This window comes from Lampetra planeri, chromosome 24 (assembly GCF_965212315.1).
Source record: "Lampetra planeri chromosome 24, kcLamPlan1.2.h2, whole genome shotgun sequence".
Lineage (NCBI taxonomy): Eukaryota > Metazoa > Chordata > Hyperoartia > Petromyzontiformes > Petromyzontidae > Lampetra > Lampetra planeri.
Window position 1 is genome coordinate 4,852,229 of NC_136130.1, and position 15,876 is coordinate 4,868,104.

General features: G+C 49.5%; 1 protein-coding gene across 6 annotated transcripts in view; it reads right to left on the reverse strand.

Annotated features, from left to right (window-relative positions):
- LOC144726672 (nuclear factor 1 A-type-like) overlaps positions 1–15,876 on the reverse strand; it is a 201,501-nt gene that overhangs the window by 14,968 nt on the left and 170,657 nt on the right. For 4 of the 6 annotated variants that reach the window (XM_078605446.1, XM_078605449.1, XM_078605447.1 and 1 more), the window contains one exon: positions 11,416–11,513. The exons of the other annotated variants lie outside the window; for them this stretch is intronic. In XM_078605446.1, the coding sequence (XP_078461572.1) occupies positions 11,416–11,513 (98 nt within the window). The remainder of the gene's footprint in view (positions 1–11,415; positions 11,514–15,876) is intronic. 6 annotated transcript variants of the gene reach the window in all.

Consider the following 15,876-nt stretch of genomic DNA (forward strand, 5'->3'; position numbering starts at 1 on the left):
TCATTCACTCGCTCACTCACTTCGTCCTTCCTTTCCTCGCTCAATTATTCACTCGCTCAGTCTCGTTCCTTCGCTTGTTCACTTGCTCGCCCCGCTCACTCTCTCTCTCTACTTCGTTGCTCACTCGTTTAACAAGTCACTCACACACCCGTCGCTTCATTCACTCGCTCATTGACTTACTCCTTTATTCAGCGACTTCTCCACCCGTGTATTTAATTCTTCATTCACTCACTCACTTCTTTAGTCACTCAATCACTCCTTCACTCACTCGGTCACGCACCCCACTTACTCATTTCTTTCTCCGCTCGCTCACTCCTTCACGCGCTCGCTCGCTCGTCACTCGCGCACCCATTCGTACGCATTGTGAACTTCTTTCGCACCGTACGTAGCCAACGGTGCTAATCGGAGGTGCGGGAAATCCCATCACTCGCTTTCCGCGCTCACTCATTCACTCACTCAACCCTTCAAGTGGCTTCACCCCTTCACTCACTCACTCACCGCGCATCCTCCTTGCACGGTTAGCTACGTACGGCGTGAAAGAAGTCCAACACAAACTCTCACCCCTTCACCCGCGCCCTATACCCACACACACGCGCAAGTTCACTTTGTTTCTTCACCGCCACAACATGGACCCACAGCCGTGCTCACTCCGTTCCACACAACACCTCAATTCCATTGTTTGGGTTTCTTTCTCTGACCCCCCCCCACTTCTTCCTACCCCTGAAAATCGCCTTCCCCCACCCGCCACCTCACTCTCTCTAACACACACACATGCTTAGCCCCCCCCCACACACACGGCAAGTTAGAAAATTGAGGAACCCTAATGAAAAGTGGCAGAGCTAAAATTATCTGCTTTCCAGGAACCCTAACGTGGGGAGCCGTCTGGCTGCATTTAAGGAGCGCAGGAACGTCTCTGCCACGCTTGCCTCCCTGACAAGTGCTGCAATAGTCTCACAGTACACCGAGTTAAGTAAACAACGGTACAGTTGCAAAGGTTTTTTTTTGGTTACACTTTTGGTGCGTGTTTTATATATATATTTTTATACTTATAAAAGGTTCATTTGGCGGTGACGGGCGCGTGTGGCTGTTTTTGTTTCTACAGGACGAGCCGTGGCTCTCTGGATGAACATTAAAAAAAAGTTTTGATTTTGTGGAATAATTAAAAATATGTTTATGCATATGTTTGTAGATGTGTTTGGTGTGTGTGTGGTCCTAAATCGGGGAGCCGAGTTCGATTTCCACTCATGGTCACCACCAATGACGATTGTTTCAACCGGTCCTGGGCCTCCCCTAGGTCGACTGAGCCTCAAATGAGTAACTGGTGCAGTGTGTAAACATCGCCACGAGAAAGACAAAGGCGGCCTGGCGTGGTGCTGGCCACCGGCCGCCTCGTCTGTCACGCCGGCCTTCATAGGTGCTTGCTAACACCACTTGCTCCAATAGTCTGTTAAGGCTATACGGCGGATCTTTGTCTTTGTGTGGCCCCTATGTTCATTGTGAATTTGAGAAAAACTGCACGGTGGAATTTGATTAAAAAAATAAGGTTGGTTAAGCATTTGTTTAACTTCTGAAAGGGAATAAGATTTAATTAATTGGCCTGTGACCTTCCGGATTGATTTTTACAGAAGTGTTTTTTTTAAGGGGGTGGAGTAGTGGGACGGTGGGGCAGTGGTTAGCACGCTCCTCTAGGAAATTGGAAACCTGAGTTATATCCCAGGCCATGGATACATTAGTGGAGAGCAACTCGTACTGACCAGTGTGGGGAAGTATGGCAGAATAAAATTAAATGTCTGAGAAATAACGATTTCAGCAGTGGGTTTTCAAAGGGCTGGCAATACATTTGTATTTACATATATTATATACCTTCAATTAAACATTTGTGCTAAGTTGCTTTAAAAAAGGGTAGATTATTAGATAACGTGAACCGAAATTGTAGGCATTTCATTTGGCGTATATAGGTCTGTGTATATATGTGCGACATTGACATATTTTTGTTACAATTTGATTTATCAGGTAAAGCCCGCTGAGCTGTTCACTCTTTTTCATAGGTGACCTGGCCACGCTTGATGACAGCTCATGGAAGTGGCTTATGTTATTATCACTTGGCGGCATTTATAGTAGCCGCCAAATAATCTAAACGCGCGTTGTTTCTAAATGTGAATGGGGGGGGCAAAACCGAACGACCTGGAAAAAAAATCCACAATACCACCACGGGAAGAGAGGTCACGCCAACTCCAAATATACTACAGGAGTAAGTCATCAGGGTCCGGGATCGAACCCACTTCCTCCTGGATACCAGGCGAGAGAGATAGCAGCTCCTCTGCACCACGGCGCCCAACGGAGATGACGGAGGAACATGCCCGAGAAGATGCATATCCACTGGAAGATGGGAGTGATAGTTCAACATTTCATGGTACATTTTTTTTCTTGCACTTAGGTAGTGAAGGAGACCAGGATGGGTCTCGTTTTCAAGAGCGAGCTGGGGCGGTGGGTGGGCTGGGTGGTCAACAAGTTGACAAGAGCCGAAAGAAACTAAACTAAGTGCAGCGAATGAAATCGGCTCGCATGCAGAAGCTGGAAGGATTGTTGTTGCCGCGTGACCGTGAGAGATGGTGATGGCTCGGGGAGGCCTTCATCCAGCAGTGGATTGATCATGGCTGCTGCTGCTGATGATGATAATTGTAATGATTATCATTTGAAAACCATAAATAGAAATCGTAGAATTTCGATTTAAAGCTTTCGTGACTGCAGGGATTCATCTTCTTGGTTCTTTCGGTAAAGTCACGTAGAAGGGAAGTAATAAAATAATAAATATAAAACATAATAAAATACAATTCTCACGACGTTTCGGCCACAACGCAAGCAGCCGTCCTCAGGTGAAGAATGACCTGAGGACGGCTGCTTGTGTTGTGGCCGAAACGTCGTGAGAATTATTTTATTATGTTTTATTTTTATTATTTTATTACTTCCCTTCTACGTGACTTTACCGAAAGAACCAAGAAGAGCAATCGTATGCTTTCTATATAATATTTGGCATGTGTTGGGACTCTTAATTAATTGCAAAACAACACATTCCTAAATATACTGTCGCTGAAACCGCAACTTGACATACATACAAACTGTTTCTAATTGGTTTGCAGACTTAGGGCTGCTAGTATATATAAAAAAGCTGCAGGTTTCGATACATTTAGAAAAACAAACACCAATGGTGCGTTACAACGCAGGATGGGCGCACGTGAGAAGAAAACTGTCAGCCATGCCACCGGCCCTACCATTACTGTCTCATCTTTAATTAATTGAATTAATCACACGTAGCTGTAACGATCAGCTCATTAAGAATGCATGCATGGGGAGCCAGACTGGCCCAAAAAAAAAACCCCGTGATCTGTAACACGTTAACGGCAGTATAATCCCCCCCCCCTTCACTCTTCCTCCACACGCCCCTCCAAAAAAATAGCCATGATGTTTTCAATAAATTAATGACGACTTGTTGAGTTCATTATTTTTTTCCCAGCCTGAATTTCACCAAAAAAAAATAACCCCCGAAGATGATTTACAGGTATTTCTTTTTTTTTTGTAACGACTGAAAATTACTTGAAAATTAGCTTTGGCAATGTGCTCTGGGGAAGGCCTGTAATTCTGAGCACTTTAAGCAGCCATCACAAGTCACAATCCGGGGGCAATTAGACCACCACCGGCCGGCAAGAGACGGCTCACAAAGGGGGCCTCCGGTGGTGGCGCTTTCTCTCTCCAGGGCCACGGCAAGTTTTTGGAGAACGCAGCTCTCTCTCGCTTTCTCTCGCTCTCTCTCCTCTCTCTCTCCTCCGCTTGATGCACTCCACGTGCTCTGCAAGCACCGTTGGGAATTGGATCGTTTTGGAATGTCGTCGCGCGTGCCGTTCCGTCCCGAGGTTCCACACCACGTGCTGGATTTGCAGCTTCTTTCGGGAGCTGAATTCTGAACTGAATTCAGTTCAAGCCGATAGACTAAACAGAATGTAAACTTATTACAGAAATGATATTCGGATGAGGAGATTTCACATTTTGCCGAGGATCTGAGTTTGAAGCTGATATTTTAGTGCACCCATCTTATTTTATGAATCTAGCCCCCCCCCCCACCACCACTTGATCCACCAGGGGCATTAAAGTTTGCTTAAAATCTTACTTTACTTTGGCTGAGAGCGAAAACATCGGACATCGTGCCAAACGACGAGACGCGGTACAACCCAAACACGTGTCGGAGAGCCGCGCTGCACAACCGCAATGACTCCATCAGCGATGTTTGGGAGAACTTGAATAACAAGGCCAGAAAATGCCCATCGCTCCCTCTGGCCAGCGGTGTGGGTCGCACTTTGCCTTAAATAACTATGGCAAGAGCCTCATTAGCAATGACCATCATAATAATAGTACAATTAAAATGACGAGCATTTTACTTTACTATAAGCCCTGAGAACGTGCTGACATGTGGCGCACTCATATTATATGCATGAATCTGGGCCGTCCCCCTTCGGCTATTTGAGGCTCTAAACTTTTGCTTTAGTGCACTTAGACCTGAGCGAACGCCACTTTGCCTCTGCCCACCCACCCAACCGACTCGCCGCCGACCCACCTCACACCCACCCTACCGTGGGCCCTCCCAATAATTTAATCAGACATCCTACGCCCCGCCTGGCAGACCCCCCCCTCCTCCCCCTCTACACCACCTTGGCACAGAGCCTGTCGCTTCCCGCCAAACAGAAGGATCCTGTACTGTATTTTCAAATTGTGGGCACACGTGATCCCGTGCCGCTTCCCTTGCAGGAGTAAGGGGGCAACGCCCCCCTTTGCAGGAACTCAGAAACTCGACGGGCGCCCAACACCACTGGGCGGTGGCTTGTTGAGGTTGAGCGTGTGTCTTTTTTTGGTGCGTCTTTTGGGGGGGCGGGGGAAAATAAAATCAAACAAATAAATAGTAACTTGGCAAGACGGCGCTCTGACACAGCGACCCTCTCTCGTTGAACGGTCGCAAAGCGCCGCAACAAGTGAAAGTGCCGACCCGGCCATGGATAAATCCATATAAAAGATGTAAATAAACGTGAAAATGCAGTAAAAGACACAGTAAGTCGTGGGTCTGGTGCTCCTCTGAGTGTGGTTGATTGTATCGCAATAAAAAAGACAGATGCTAACAGTGGGAGTGAGCACGTTGTAAGCAATTATTAATTTCTCCTTTCGAGCTCCCGATTAGGTGAACGAGCAGGAAATGTAACGTGGGAATTGTACATTTACTGCAGTGTGTGTATGTTGAACTTCTTTCACACCGTACATAGCCAACCGTGCTAATCGGATGTGCGGGGGGGTGGACAACAAACGAAACACAACAAGCAGTTCTAACGAATTGAGTTTCCAATCTGGGTTTAAAAGTGCGTAGCTCCAGTGGCTTCCTAATAACGGAAGAGCGTTCCAGACGGCCGCAGAAGCAGTGATATATTCCAGCAGAGACACGGACGCTGAGAGATGTTAGAAGAGCGAAACGCTTCGAGGTGCGGGTGTGTCCAGCCCTCTCTGTCAATCCACTGCTAGATGAGGGCCTAGACATGCTGTGCGGGTCGTGGCAGTTGTTTGACCATACTTCACCACGCCAGTCAAGTGCGGGGTTGGTGAAGGCGGCGAGCAATAGACCCGGGAGCGCAGAAGCACAGTACAATAATAGAAGTTGCTGCAAAAATGCAGCCCCGCAAGAAGCCTACTTCATGTGCCCTGTTATATGTACACTAGTTGACAGACCTTTAGCAATCCACTGCTGGATGAAGGCCTCCCCGTGCCACGTCGGTCGTGATGTTTGCTTGACCATACTTCACCACGGGCTGGTGAAGGTGGGTGGGTGTTGAGAAGCTCAGTGTCGGTGCAGATATCACTTGCCACCGAGTCAGGAAGCCGAGTTTAGAGTGCAGTGCGCTAACCGCTGTGGCACCGCTCACCTGTACAAGGCTGGACTGTGCACGCCGCTTCGGCCCGATCTGTTGTATCTCAACTTGCATGGATACGGGGCGAGGGAGCAGGGTTGTCAAGCCGATTTAAATATAAATCATAAAGCGGCCCCCACTGGCACCACCCCCCCCCCCTCTTATATAAACTGCAGGGCCAGCGAGCCCGGGCTCCTTCGTTCCTACTCTTAGGTTTTTTCGGTAAAGTCACGTAGGTAAAAGTAAAAAATAAAAAATAAAATGATAATATTATTAATAAAATAATACTGTTATTTTATTTCTATTATTATTTAATAAGAAAAAAATATAATTTTATTTGTATTTGTATTATTATTTACTTATATTTTTTCCTACGTGACTTTACCGAAAAAACCTAAGAGTATGAATCCTTGCAGTCACGGAACGCTTCAAATCTAGAACTCCTACGTTCCGTTCCCGAATCTTGAGGATCCTTTACGCCCTGGGGCTTGTTGTACGTTATCGGTTTGTCTTTTCCCATTTCTTTTTTGAAATTGCCGCCGTACCCTGGGTTCTTTAATGACGAATGAAAACAACCAAAAAAATCCTTACAACAAAAAATATGTACGGATATAAAAATGGTAAAGTATTGGAATTCCATGGACGGCTGGCTTGAGAGTCAAACATACGAAGCAGTCCGTAGCGACCGGCGTTCAAATCAACCGCACGGTTACACTAGAAACCCCAACGTTCACTCAAAAGCAAAGATATAAATTAAGACTATTTTCTCTCTCTCTCTCGATTCTGCTTTTTTCCTATGTTTTTTTTTGGTACTCCATTACGTGTGACAGAATTAAACCAAGCGCCTCGTCCTTTGCTGGCACGCGTTGTGAGAATGAGAAAAAAACATCATTGATTCCAGAACCTATTTGTGCGAAACCTGTCTCCAAGCCACGCCACGTGACGTTTCATCCCGTGGCTAAAACTATCTTGGACTCAGACTACTCCCTCCCTCCCCACCACCTGAGAAGGATAATTTCCAAGTCTAAACACTCGTTCAGCCCTCTAAGGTTAACCGCGATGATACATTCCTACAATTACCTATCCTGACCTTTCGCTTGGCCAAACTGCCGCGAGGCAAGGTAAGGCACGTCGATTGTAACGACGAGGACAGACGACAATGTCCTTGCGAAAGAGACATTTTCATTCTCGCTTATCATCATCATCATCAGCCATTGCCCATCCACGTTGTCTATCCACCATAATACAAAAAGAAAGCACTTCCGATTAGCAAGGTTGGCTACGTACGGTGCGAAAGAAGTTCAACATACATACAAGACTGCCGGATGAAGGCCTCCCCGGGCTAATGCCATCCCGTTACTGGGTCTTGCGCTGCCGCAATCCATCTCGCTTCGCCACGTCACACTTAAACCGTTGCTCCGTCTCCCGGTGTGTTCCCTCCTTTGGCTGCGATTCTGTTCCCCAGCCATGCTGTGTCCTGCCCAAGCTGACTTATTGCTTTCACGGTCTACATAATGCCTCTGACTTGTGTCTGCATCATGGCTGACAATTTGAATAACAAGGCCGGATAATGCGGTCTCGAAAACGACGAGCACGCGGCACAGTGCGCGTCCAGCGTGACGCTGCGATTATGAGCAATGATGATGATATAATGATGAGGATAACGAACTAAATAAGTTGCATCTTCGACGTGAACACCGTTAAACCCCCACACGCTAAAGCGCATCTCAAGCATCCGATTCGTCGCTCAACCGATCCAATAATCGGCAGGAACTCATCCGTCGTTTCAACAGTCGACAAAGCCGCCACTCTTACTCTCGCCACACCTCGCGCCCGCACACACATACATGCACGAACGCACACGCACGCACGCACACACGTACGCACGCACACGCGTACGAACGCATGCACGTGGAGACAGGAATCTTCAGCTTTTTTAAGTGGGTGGCCAAGAAGAGTAATAATAAGACAACGGTGTCCCACTCGAGATTTGTGGCCGTCACGTGACTTGCCGCGGGATCTCTGTGCACCGCGCCACACCTGACATCGTTTTTGAGTCAAAGGCAAAAGCGGCCGATGCGGCCGAGGCAGCCGCAGCAAGGGGGCACATATCCTCCATTGCAGCTGCCCGCCCACCCGCCCGCCCGCCCGCCCCGACTCTCTCCCATCAATCTCGCCCGGGCAAAGGCGTTTGGTGCGGAAAATTTCTACCAGGTGTGAGTGTGTGTGTTCCAGCATGTACCGTAACCGTGCCGGCACGGGCCTTCGGGCAAAAGCTCGTGCGATCCGGTTAGCGGTTTCCCGATGGGCGCGGTTTCTGACGAACGCTATGTTTCCAGTTTGTCCGGAGCAATCGGGCAAAAATTAGGGTCCCGCTAACCACTCCGGCTACGGGGGGGGGGGGTGCAGACGGTAGACCGCAATCGCATTCCGAAGCATAGCCAAGCGCGGCGTGCCGGCGATGAGAACCGAGCTCTTCCTTGCGACCCGCTCCCACGTTGACGCACAGCTCGCCTGCTCTCTCGCTCCACTGCTGGATGGAGCCCTCGCCGCTCAGTGCTGGTCATGCGGGTTTGTTTGACCGTACTTCACCGCCTCATCCGTCCTCCGCGGGTAGCCAGGTTACGGGCGTGAAATGTGGCGATGTTTAAAGGGTGATTAGTGATCATAAAGCCGAAGTTTATTCATGTCGAATCATCAGAATCAGAATATGTGTTTATTCTGGAGGAATCTGATGAGCTATAAAGCTCTTTAACACAGGTGCCCAAGGGCAATAAAAAATGGGGATGGGGGGGGGCAGTGTTCATCCTCCAATGGAAATTCCACATTATCATGGCAGAGCCCAGTCCATAAACGAAGCAACCACTTCATTAGGGGACCTCCTGCCAGAAAGGGTAAAACCTATTCTTATAGGGAACAACCACTGTTGGCATCTCACGAAGTAGTGCTGAATCCAGCAGTGTGATACATCGCAGCCGTTGATCAACGATAGCGGTGAGCAAAAAGAATACCGTTGAAATATTCCACTGAAACAAATTGGTGTAACCATTAGAAAGTTTCGCTATAATCCACTCGTAGCACTTCCAGTTGCCAACAGTTGGAGCTGTCACATCCACTCGTACGTAATCCACATTCAGGCAGACAAAGGTCCCCCGTATAGCCTCTGACAGACTGTTGAGGCAAGTGCTGTTAGCGAGCGCCTATGAAGGCTGGCACGGCACAAGAGGGGGTTGGTGGCCAGCACAATGCCCGGCCGCCTTTGATCTTTACAGACTACACCGGCTATTCAATGGAGGCTGAGTCGACTTAGGGGAGGCCCAGGACCGGTTCAGATAATCGTCACTGGTGTTGGCCATGAGCGGGAATCGAACTCGGGTGGCGGTGTTCGTAGCGCAGCGAGCAAACCGCTGTAGTGCTGCTCCCCACAACACACTGACACACACCGAGAATTCAGCCAAAGTTGGAATAGCTGGGGTGGAGCACCCAACTCCTACCTCGCTGCTGCACTCAATACAATTCAACGTAAAGCAGCAGCCAGGGTGATTGATGTTTCAGCGGCGCTCACTGATCCACTGCAGTCACTCGCTCACCAGCGGTCAGACACCTCCTGATTACTCTTCTATGGCTACGACCACGGTTCACTCTGCTTGTGAATTTCACTCGTCGATTTCCCCACCCACGTTGAGGACTCGGTCTGCCAGACACCGACCGTCTGATCTCATCCACACGGTGTTCAACGAACCACACCGCACACTCACCCACTCACTCACCGCACCGCGAGGTCACGCCAACACACTCACACACTCGCACACACTCTCGACCACTCAACAACAACCGCCGTTCACCACTAAGTGGCGGTGATGTCACCACGGTGCTTGTGCCAGGCTAGGCGCACTTTGAGGCCACGTGAAATGTCAAAGGCCTGCTGGCAGGAGGTCATGGGACAGACCCAGGTGCCATGGGTTTATATAATAATAATAACCTTTCTCAATTCGAAGCAACGTGTTACAACACCCTTATCTATCACAACTTGGTGGTGGTCCGCTTAACGTGTTTGGCCTAGGAGCCCTGCGCTCAACAGCTGCTGTGCGCAGTAAAAGTTAAAAAAAGAGACGACGTTTCATCTACAAATCACCAGGGCTAGGACAGCAAGGGAAAGGTCACGGCTGAAATTCCTACCTCTGATCCAGACAAATAAGTGACCACGGCCAATGAAAGACAAGCCATTCGGCGTCTTGAATTTCTTTCCCCACCCCCGTCTCCGCTACCCACCTTGTGCAGCCGCCGCTCGATTGTGCCGACTGGCATTTGTAGCAGGTGCACGGCTCAGGTTTTTTTGTTGTTGGCGCGTAAATTGAATTCGCGGGACCCATTAAATCCAGACGTAGGCACACGCACGCACGCGCGCGCTCTCTCGGCGGTATGTGTAATGACTTACAGGTGCATGCGCGTACTTGGAGTGAGCAAAGGATTTTTGTTGTTGAATTTTTTTTTATATTAAATAACCCCCCCCCACCCGCGCCCCCCCCCGTACCACCTCCCTAAAATTGCTTGGCACACAAAAGGCACTGCCAGTTTGGTTACCAGAAAAAAAAAACTCGGCGGTGAATGCCGGTGCAATCATAACGCTTACCTGCAGAACGGCGTGGCTAGCGCACACACACACACACATGCACGCACGCACACCTGTACACACACACGCACGGACACCTGTACACACACGCACGCGCGTGCACGCGCACCCAGACACGCACCACCTGTGGTTGCACACATGCCGGAGGGGGGGGGGGGCCACGCACGTACACACACACACGAACGAACGCACCTGCCTTGACACGCGTTTATGTACACGCGCGCACACGCAAGGAGTAATGCCTGTTCTCGTACGAATAGATACGGACACACACAAAGATAAATACCGCCTGTGTAGCCTACATAGACTATTTGGAAAAGTACTGTCAGCAAGCACCGATTAAGGTCGGAAACTGCGCGCCACTGCGCGTTTGGCCAGCACCATGACTGGGCCACCTAAATCTCCCCCGTGCCAACGTTTACACAACATGGAAGGCAATCATTTAGCACTGAGCCGACCTAGTGGAGGCCCAGAACCGATTGACGCTTTCGCCACTTATCTTTGTCTGCGACCGGGAATCGAATTCAAGTCGCCAATTCTGTTTTGCATTATGCTAACCATGACGACACCTTTCCCGCACATGTACTCGCGCGCACACATGCACACACACACGTGCGTTCACAAACAGCCAAACAAACAACCATGCACAAACACACACGCGCGCGCACACACACCTGCAGCGCACAGCGTAGCAAGCGTAATTTACAACACGTGTGAGCAATGGTCTTTGAAAGCGTGGCTATGCGTGTGGGTTAGTGCATCGACATGCTGCTGCTGTTTATTTACTGATGTTACTGCTGCCGCTGCCGCTGATGTTACCGCTGATGTGATGTAGCCCACCTGAGGATGCTGGGAATGTATATTTACAAGGCCGGGGTCTCGGGGTCCCAAGCTCATGAAGGGGCGGTTGGTAGGGGGAGTGATGGGCGAGGAGTAAGCTGTTAAGGGGAGGCGACAAGGGCAAAGAAGGGCGAGAGGGGTGGGGGAAGAGGTTTGAAGGATGGGAAGATGTGGGGAGGGAGGGGGAAAGGGGGGGGGGTTGGGAGGGTTACGGAGTGCAGGGTGTGTGGGAGAGAGTCGGGGGGGGGGGAAGAGCATGGGGGCAGGGGTAAGGAAAGAGGGGACACACATACGTTCATTCAGGAAGTGAAACAATGAATCAAAACAGAGCAGGAAGTTTTAACTGTGAGCAACGGAAGCGAGTTTCCGCATGCGGCGACGAGCGGGCAGGAAAGAGCCTCTGTGTCGCTTTGAGATTAACTTTTTTTCTAAAGATGTTTTTTTGTTGGTTCTTACTTTTAAAACGTATTTTTGTTTAAAAAAAAAAACAAAATGCCATTCGATAAAAAAATTATAAAAAACATTAAACATTTTTTTCTTTTAAATTGCTAATTTTCGTCGTTAAACGCATTCATTTTTACCCAAATGTACGCAAGACAGTTTTTTTTACGCGTTTTTGCTTCGTTAACGAACGCATGCAACAAAACGCGCTCTTCAATTCAAGCGCTCGTCTTAATGATTGTTTCAGAATGAACCGGTGGGTCCCCCCCGCCTTCCTTGCTAGAAAAAATAATCAACGTTCAAACGGTGAGGGGGGGGGCGAGAGGTAGGGGGAGAGAGATGAGGACTACATCTCAGGCTAGCGCGGCGTGTAGCTGGTTGCACTCGCAACCAGAACGCGGGTGTCTGCTCGTCACAAACGTGCCGATCATTTCAAGTCCCTGTGAGTAAGTGTGTGGGGGGGGGGGGGTGTAGCGGTGTGGCACAGCGGTCAGCAATACGAAAAAATAATTCCTCTCGAATCTCGAATCCATGTCACCTGGGTTTTATTCCCGGCCACGGCTAAAACCGTCAGCGGTGGGAGTGATGTCTGAATCAGTCCTGGATTATACCCACCCCTTTCACCAAACCCACACTGACCCAGCAGGGCAAAGTAAAACGAAATTAGAAAATTAGAAAAAAATTCTGCCAGGAAAGGCCCACTGAGCTATATGAATCATTTTCGCTAGCGACCTGGCCACAAGTGATAGTTCAACGAAGTGGCTTATCGCGTGCAAATATATAACAGCCAAATACTCTAAACGCACGCCGTTTCTAAATGCGGAGGGAAAAGCCGGAGGACCCGGAGAAAAATCCACGCGGCCACGGGATGAGAGAACATGCAAACTCCAAATATACCGGCATCATCAGGGTCAGGATCAACCCACGACCTGTAAACCAGCCGAGGTTGTCAACATCTCCTAGCCACCGTGGCGGCCCAAGGAATGGCTAAACAACCCCCATGGCCGAGATACGGTGTGGCGAGGCCACCATCCAGCAGTGGTTTGACCAAGCGGCTGTACAAACGCCAGCGACGAGAGTTTCGCAAACAACACAGAACAACCGGCAGGAAAGAGCAGGGCAGATGACTACATCTCTATCGGGCAGCCCTGAGCCAGTGGTGGAAATTCCACATTCCCACGGCAGGGGAACACTTCACAGATGCACGCTTGATCTTGTGAAAGAGAGAATTTGGGGAAGAGAAGGTGCGATTTAACTTTTGCTGGGTCTGAACTGAGTTTGAAAACCTTCGCCCCTCCAAGAAAAAGATTACCAAAGTATCTGTGACAGACTGCTTGGGCAAGTGCTGTTTGCGAGCACCGATGAAGTCCAGCACGGGACGCGATGGGGTGGGTGGCCAGCACCACGCCCAGCCACCTCTATCTCCCCAGTGGCGATAATTTGTACACACTGTATAGCAGCCAAATACTCTTAAAAGCACGTTGATTCTAAATGTGGAAGGAAAAACCGGAGGACCCAGAGAAAAATCCACGCGATCATGGGGGGAAAGACACGCACAAAATAGGCTGCCGCAGAGGCTACGTGCTGGGTAGTAGAAGGCATTGCAGCGATATCTATTGTTGGACCGTACACCTATGCCCCCCGCCCACCAAGTCTGTGCACCTCGTCTTCACTGAACCGCATTGGCGAAGTATGGTCAAACAACGTCCACTGCCGACACGGCCGTCCAATCCAGCAGTGGATCGGCGGAAGGGGCTGTAACGTGTGCGTATTGCTGAAATGCTGCGCATTGCATTGGGTGTACGTACATGTGTGTGTGTGTGTGAGGGCACGTATCTAAACAGGTGGCAGCCAATACGAGGCACATGCCTCACCCCCCGCCCTCCCCGTTGACCCCTACTGCCCCCCCCCTGCCGCCCCTCCCCTCCCACCGCCTCCACCCCGCAGATATGGAGCAATGAGGTCGGGCCGCGCGTAGGAGCGAGGAGTATCGTTGCATCGCGTGACCATCAGAAGACACGGCAATGGCTTTGGCAGGAGGCCTTCATCCAGCAGTGGATAGATCACGGCTGACGATGATCGATGATGATGCTGAAGTGCACGTGTGTTCACGTAGAGAGTATGTGGCAGATGTGTACAAAACAGGAGAAAAAGTCGTGAACAATTAAATCTTTTTGCAAACCCCCCGACTGAGAGGCAGACGCTTTTAGAATGCGCTGTAACATAATAGAATGAACCCGGGGACAGAATTATACATTGTGTTCATGTTTTAGGCCCATATATGGAGTCATCGGGCGTGGATTTGCCCGTATAAGGAACGGGAGTCGACCGATTTTAAGGATACAAAGCTTGATCCATACTTGATCCAGGCTCGAACACATAGCTGTAATATTTTTTTTAGGTTAAAGTGATTCCTGTCACATTATTTATGGATCTAAAGAGATGATTCGTGGATCGGAAAAGCCCACATTAGGCCGCACCTTGACGCTGATTGGATTTCTTCCACATTAACATAATTGATCATTCATTCTGTCGCGAATTTTATCCTGTTACAGCGCAATTGCAAATGTTATACTGCTGACGAGTCACTGACGAACAAGCGGAAGGGACAGCACGGGACGGGATGGACGTGTCTGACGGGTTAGACGCTTTCCCACGCGCGTGGAAAGCGTAAAAAATAAAAAAGAGAGAGAGAGAAAAACCCGCACGCAAATTGGTGAATGGATTTACTATCGGTTAATCCGGAGGCCCGTGCATCAATTCGTTCTCATTGAGAGCCACTTACACGGAATCGATCCGCCGAAACTTTGCGTCTCGATTACATCGATGTCTGCCCTCGCCCCTGCGACCACCACCGGGACGGGATTTTTTAAAATTTCCAAATCATTGCGAGTAATTTCCAAATTTGGCAAATTTGGACCGTGACCAGCAAAGGGACCCCCCCCCCCTCTTCCGAGTCCTAAGCAGCTGCAGACCTCGCTGTTGGGTTGATCGCTTTGTTTCTGCGTTGCTCCGTGTTTCTCTGCGTTGCTCGTCGCTCTGTGACTGTGCATTGCTCTGCATTGCTGCACGTTGCTCTGTGTTTCTGTGTATTGTTCTGCGTGGCTCTGTGTTCCTGTGCTACTATGTGTTGTGCTCTGTTATTGCGCATTACTCTGTGTCACTGCACATCGTTCTGCGTTGCTACGCATTGCTCTACGACGCTCTACGTTTCCCTACGCTGCTATGTGTTGCGCATTGCTCTGTGTTGCTCTAGACACAGCACGTGGACAACGGGGGGACGCCAGTGTTGACTCAATGGTCTCCGCTAACGCACAGCGATTCTTGTGCGTGCGTGAGGTGGGCTTGCTGCGGTATCATCTTCACGATGCGATATTACATTTCGCAATATGACGTTGATGGCGAGATCGGTTTGCCATCATTATGATTGTAATTAGCATTTTAATTTGCCTTGTTTTTGCACTTTGCCGTAATTCCAGTGTAAATAGAGATCCCGTAACGGTTCTTCAACCGGCGTTTGCTCAACGCAACCTTGCCATGAGTGCGCTCATCGTCACAACTATAAAACTAAACTATGTTTTGTTTACGAGGTAAGGCCCACTGAGCTCTTTTTCAGAAGCGACCTGGCCACAAAGGAAAGCTCAATGACGTGGCTTATCACGTGCAAATGTATAGCAGCCAAATACTCTTAAACGCACGTTGATTCTAAATGTGGAGGGGAAAAACCGGAGGACCCGGAGAAAAATGCACGCGACCATGGGGATAGAGAGACACACAACCTCCAAATATAGAGCAGGCGTCAGGGTGAGGACCGAACCCACGACTTCCTGTATACCAGGCGAGGTAGTTAACATCTCTCCACCGCGAAGCCTTCACCCAGCAGTGGATCGACAAAAAGAACCCCCCGACACGTGCCGAAACCGCGGTCACGCACGAGTGCCGTGGAGCGAGGAGGAGGAAGAAGAAAAATAAACGATGAGCACAACGAGTGTTTGATAGTCGATGCGCCCTACGCCAAGG